The following is a 6,497-nucleotide window of genomic DNA, read 5'->3' on the forward strand; positions in this document are numbered from 1 at the left end:
TGTTGTCATAACAGGGTAGAAGCAATTATTACTGATACCCCATCTGTCTTTCTCCACCAACTATATCACTCCCAGTCAGTGCTGTCCATTGAATGGACCATCCAGGCACACCCCCTTCTTCATTCCTTAAAGCCACTTCTGTAATGGGCACAATAAGAGTCTGCAATAATTCCTGGGTTAAAAATTATTTGGCCAACAAAGACACATACATATGTAAACTAAGCAACCATTTAATCATTGATTCAATCCTTGTCCTTCTCAACATCTTCCCTGCACACTGTGACTGGCATGTCTAGACTACATTTCAAGCTCCTTGGAACATATGTTTCTATTTGTATATTAAAACATCTTAAACCCAGCTCAGGATTTACCTTGACTACTCCCACTGAAATAAAGTCTAGTGGATACAACTCACCAGTAGCCATTTATTTCCAAATAGCTCTCTACATGTAGCAGATTTTTGCTAAAAAATGCAGCCTATGATGAACATTAACTAGGCCAAGGACCATGTCCAATTAACCTCTAATTCATTATGAACATGTCAATTTTGAATAATATAAAGAACCTAAAACAATGGGGTCCTGATCTATGGTTAAACCTCCTAGACACAGCAATGAGAAACATAGGTTGAAACTACATTTCTCCAACCAGCTTCAGCCCCTTGCTCTTACCTGTAGTGCAGATGCTTACAAAAAAGGATACTTTCAAAGCTTGCAACAGAATTTTAGTAGGGTTGAAGTATCACTAGAATTTTGGATATAAGAAACAGCAGAAAAAGGAAATAACACCTCTCTCTTTCCTACAAAGCTCCTTCAAAAATAAATTTTTAAAGCCTCAGTAACAAAGCACAAGTTTAGAGTTCACTTCCACATGATGAATGAGCCAATTTGATGAGATACCCCAAGGTTTTTGTAAAATAAACCATGCAAAATACTATATTTACTTAACTATAAGATGAGACTGATCATAAGATAACCCCGCAATAATTAAGATCCTTGAATCTGTCCCCCACCCATTGATACACAGGGGAAAATAAATCCAGAGGGTGAGAGGGATCAGGTATACCCTTTGCTCTCTACCCCTCCCCCACAACTTTTTCCCCCTGGAGTTCCTTCCCCTTCTCTTTACTGTCAGACCCTGGTCTCTGAGCACATGGAAGTGAGGAACAAGTTTGGAAAAAAAGACCTTGAAACAAGCATAGCTGTAGTAATTTCCATATAGTACCCACAGACTTAATTCACCCAGAATTGCAACATTTTTAGAAAAAGTAAAATGCATCAAGTTTTAGACCAAACACTCAATAAACCAACTTTTAAGTAGCACCTTGGCATCTACTTATATAATACAAACTGGCATATATAATATTAACAGCATTAACCCAAAGCCAAAAGGCTCATGATTTACCATACAGATCATTAGGCTGGACATCAGTACAGTCAACAGCAAGTCAAGTCACTGTGGCCCAACAGCTCAGCACTGCTCAGTATGTGTGCTTACTCCAGATAGCCTCCACAAAGGATCAACATGCTAATTAGTCCCGATCTCATGACTGCAGCCAGGTGTTTGTATCACAAGTCTTGGTATCTGCCAAAAATGTATATGTAGTTGAGGCACAGGGCAACCTAGTCCAGTTCCACATCAGGTGAAGTAGGGCCACGATAATCATGTGCGACAGGCAGAGAAGAAGGGCAGACAGAAGGATTCTGGTTGAACTCTTTGGTGAGGTCTGTCACACATTTAAGCTTGGTGAAGAAAAAGAAATAATTGGAAATGGGAAAGAAAGAGACAACTCAGCTGTGGGAATTAAGAGGAAGTTTAAATGTAAGCAATACAGTGGCTCACAATGACCTGAAACAGAGTTGATGCTAACAAAGACTGAACACGGACAGTATATTTTATTCAGATAAGCAACACTAACTTAGTCTTGTGGTAGAACCAGCGGAGGGTGTCAGAGCTTGCTCCAGCCTCTGAGTGCAGACCTAGTATTCCAGTACCTCCAGGCCTGCTGCTTGTTCCCGCATGAGGGAAAAAAATGACTTTTTTTTTTTTTTTTTTAAAAAGGGCCACACAAAAAGAGTTTCCATAAGTATCTTTGCCCAATATGGACCATGCTCAGTGCTGGCTGCATTTAATCAAATTCATAGTTGGTTTCCATTACTGAGCATACGCTGCTTTTGGTAGCAGTTTAAATGAAAGATAATGTATTTTATGAGGTTTCCTTGCATGCGAATGTAAGATGTGGGCGTTTTTCTCCCATGCTGATCAAGGGGAAAACCTCAACTTGTATTCAAGTAAATATGGTGTTAACATACTAGGGCTTCCCTCACTAGAAAAAATGTAATTATGCTTACATGATTTTTAACAACTAAGCAAATCACAATCAACATCACATCACCTCACCAACCAACTCAAGAAGGGCGAGCCATTCCCACCACTCCAACAGTTGTAAAATGTTCATCGAGAATCCCAATAGTATTTACCCACAACTAGCCGGCAATGGCAACCATAATCCATCCTTGTCCCTAGTCAGCAGCACCATACCTAGACACTCAGCAGCACCAGGTGAACTGTTAGTATCAGGCCCCCCTTTGCCAGAGGGGATGATAATAATCATCATCATCACAATCATCAAAGAATTACCATTTTCAGGACCAATTTCGGTTTAGGCCCTGATCACCCATGCCCATGCCCAGCCCAGCATCAGCCAACTTCAAATTTTTTTTTAAAACGCTGTAAGCAAAATTATTTCTTCTAGTGAAAGCAAGGCCCACCACAACATCACATACTCTCATGGATCCATTCCCTAAACCACTGAGCTGCTCCCCACCAGCAAATCTTTTCTAACATGAACTCCTAGGATAACATGGTTTTCTCGCTTTCCCAGCAGAGCGTGACCCCGGGGTTTCGAGCAGCACCGGCAGCCAGGGGGGCCGGTTTGACACAACTCCACTCGTGCACAGAAAAAGCGACTGGGCCGGGACAGGCTTCCGTCTGGCCCGGCCACACACCCCGGACCGCCTCCTCGGTTTCCTGCGGGCAAAAGCGGCGACCGAGCTGCAGCAGGGGCCGGCCTGGGGAAACAGCGGTACGAGCTGTTTGGGCGCCTGGAAGCACAAGTGTGAAGGGGCCGGCAGCGGCCCCCGGGGACAAAGGCCGAGGAGGGCGGACGAGGCCGCACCAGCCTCACCGCCCGCGGAAGCCCCGCGCCCCGCCCGTACCTGCTCCTCCGCCCAGCGCGGCCGCCATGGCGCCTCGTCCTGCCCGCGCGGCGGTCCCGCGAGCCCGGAGCCCGCGCCCCGCTGCGCCCGCGCCTGCCTCGCCGCCCGCCGGCCTCTCCTCGCGGAACAACAAACTACCACAACATGGCGGGCGCCGCCGCCGACTGCTGGGGCTCGCTGCCGCGCTGCATCACGGGATCGTGGAGGACCGGCCCCTCCCGCTGGGGGGAGGGGAAGGAGGGAGAGAGGCCGCGCCGCTGGTTGGCTTCCTAAGCAAGGTGGCCCGATGACGTCACACCGGCGGCATGTGCGCAAGCGCCAAGACTGTCCATCGTGCGCAGGCGCGGGAAGTCAGAGCCTGCTGGCTACACTGCGCCTGCACGGAGTGGGGGTTACTTGAAGGCAGGCCTAGGCTTCGATGCGCATGCGCAGAGTGGGGAAAGCAAGGTTTTCAGGGGTAATGGTTCAAAGTAGCCTTTGCTGGCCCCTGGTAAAGGATGAAGGGGTTCAGTGCATCGCAGAGCAGAGGAGACCACATTCTCTGTCAGCTCCGTCTGTAGCAAACTCCAAGTCTGGCTATAGGCAGAGGTTATAAAGCAGGCAGTGAATGCTGCCAGCCACGTTTGCAGCCACTCTGAGCTATTCATGGCCCCTGGTGGGCAAAATTAGTGACCGCACTCACTGCAGCAATACAAATGCCCCCCAGTAGTGCCTGGGCTGGCAAGGTCATAAGCCTCCCTCCAGGCACTAGTTGCTGTACATAGCAGGGCCCTGTGCACAAGGATGACTTGCAAACTGGTGAAATGTTTAGAGCAAAAATAGAAGAAGTGAACTTTTGGGGATCATTTCTAAAGTTCCTCAGTAGAAAATGTGGAAATCTCCTGGTTCAGTCGCCCCCGTGCTCCAGGCTCAAACTCAGAAGATAAAAAAGTGGCAAAGCTCTTGTAGGGGCTGTTGACAGGAAATCACCCAAAGGAGGTGCTGCTCACAGGTCAAGATGATGGCATTACTGCCCCCCTCTGCCTTTGTATGGCTTGAAGACACCCATGGGCTCAGAGCCGCATCCTTGGGTTCAGCTCCGTGACTGGAGGAAAAAAAAAAAAGGTGTGGCATTTCCCAAAGGCCACCTACTCCGGGCATCAAAATGAGCTGTGGATCAGTCATCCTCCCTCTCCCTCTCAGTGCTCAATGGAAACAGTATTCCAAGTGAGGACATAGCATTCAGCTATATATGATAACATGACAATATCTTCAGTATTTTTTTTTTATCCTGTTCTGTACTCATTCTAAATATGTGCACCTTATGGCATCAAGTTTGTGTTATTTATTTTTGAAGTGCTGACAACAGACTCTGGCCATAGCTTTGGTCATCTTGAATTTTTTCACAACAGGTGCTTGCATCTCCTCCTAACAGTACAAGTGTACTTTACCAAAGAATTTGCATTTAAAAAAGCAGACAGACTGCTACAGAGGTACTATTCACTTTTACCTGAAAGCCTTCCTTTAGAAAGTTTGGGTTCATTGCTCCTTGATATCCAAGGACTATAGAGGTTCTATATCCATTCTTTACAAAGATTTCTTCAGACTCTGGTCCCCAAATGTCTTTGAAATGTCATGATTAATTTAGAAGAATTTCTTGACCTCATTGACCTCATCTGTTTCTTGCCCTTTTCTTACATTTTTAGTAATGTTCTCTTCCTCCATATAGTGGTATCACTGCCAAGGAAAATGGCAGACTATGTTTCGTTAAGATTAATTAAAAATGTGAGTTATGCTAAAGAATCAAAGATGATTGGTAGAGCAGTCATAATATTGTATTAGCCACCACATTCCTTTCAGGTGGTTAATGACACTAACCTCAAATTAATGGGGGAAAAAAAAAATCTAACAAACTTTGCACACTAAATACTCATAATCATAAAAGTAGTGACATTTAAAAAAAGAGATTAATGAATAATTACCGGAAAACATTTTTAAAAATTTAGTAAAAAAAAAATTTTTAAACAAAAAATGTTTTTAAACAAAAAATGGGAGTCACTGACTTCAGTCTGTAGGTGTGGGGACTGTACCCAATAAAAGGTATATAGATGTATTAAAGAAACATTTTATGTAACTACATTTCCTTTTATTCTCTTACCATTCTGGGAAAGAGATTAACAATAAACAATTATGTTTATTTAAGAAAGGGAATAACAAGAGGCTTAAAAAGAAATGGGTAGAGGATAAATTAAATAAGACAAAAATCTGAGACACAGAATCTGAAAAAAGAATCTGTACAGCACCCACCTATATATTTACTCTTTTTATCACCATAGTCTACATCCTATTTCCCACCATCACCTTTATTTCTTATTAATCCATTGGTTGCATTTTATTTTGCTTCTTGCCTGCTATCCACTTGTTGCATCTTATTTTGGTCTTAAATTCCTCTGAGCAACCACTGCCTCTGTGACTGTTCCTGATCCTTATAGATAACCCTATAAGTAAGTGGAGCCTCTCTGAATTCAGTGGGATTCTGCACAGGCACAGAACTATCTGCCTCCATATATAAGCTCTTAAATGAGAGCTAATAGTTGTACCACTCCTTGTGGAATGGGGCTGCTGTCTTGATGGAAGCCTTTAGGCACTACCACAGTGCACACAACAAGTTAGTTCTGCTATAATTTATGCTGTGAATGCCCCAAGTTTTAAGGAAAACATAACTTGCCAAGCCAAATTCTTCTCTCGTGGAACTGGGCTGGCTTCACTAGGATGAATTTGGCTCAGCATGAATTTCTGGCTTAAATTATAATGTGGTGCTCTTCGTATTTGGCAGGTGTATAGGGAGAATCTTGCCAAGTATTCAAGACTTAGGGATGCACAGGTCCCTCAGGGGCAAGAGAATGCATATCTAGGAGTGTAATTTAATAGAAATACCAGGCCTTGAAATCCAAGGGCTAGAGCTCTTTAGCCTCAAGGAAACTCCCTTTGCACCACTCTAGCAGCACACACATACCTGACCTGTTCTCAATGAACACAGCTGCCGATTCCCTGAATATACGTTATGTTACCCATTCCCTTGCTCCCCTGGGGTAGATTGATGGAGACATGACGGTGGCCAGCACATATCAAACTCCAACCATTCCAGGCCTATGGAATGATCTTGAAGCGGGACTGTTCCAGCTGGCATAGGTTAAAGCAACCTTGTGGCTTTTCCAGCTCAATACTAGTGTATGGTTTGGTCCCTAGGCAGCTTGGGATCTATAAAGAGAGAGTTTGTTTTGAGTTTGGCACAGATCT

General features: G+C 44.4%; 1 protein-coding gene across 7 annotated transcripts in view; it reads right to left on the bottom strand.

Moving 5' to 3' along the window:
* RBM33 (RNA binding motif protein 33) overlaps window positions 1–3,406 on the bottom strand; it is a 169,032-nt gene extending 165,626 nt beyond the window's left edge. For all 7 annotated transcript variants that reach the window (XR_016442375.1, XM_090047647.1, XM_090047643.1 and 4 more), the window contains exon 1: window positions 3,219–3,406. Coding sequence is in view for 6 of the 7 variants with exons in the window: in XM_090047647.1 (XP_089903773.1) it covers window positions 3,219–3,246 (28 nt within the window). In the remaining variant the exon portion in view is untranslated. The remainder of the gene's footprint in view (window positions 1–3,218) is intronic.
* Window positions 3,407–6,497: the final 3,091 nt, after the last annotated feature.

Source organism: Crocodylus siamensis, chromosome 5, assembly GCF_052110815.1.
Source record: "Crocodylus siamensis isolate JL-2025a chromosome 5, ASM5211081v1, whole genome shotgun sequence".
NCBI classification, from domain to species: Eukaryota; Metazoa; Chordata; order Crocodylia; family Crocodylidae; genus Crocodylus; species Crocodylus siamensis.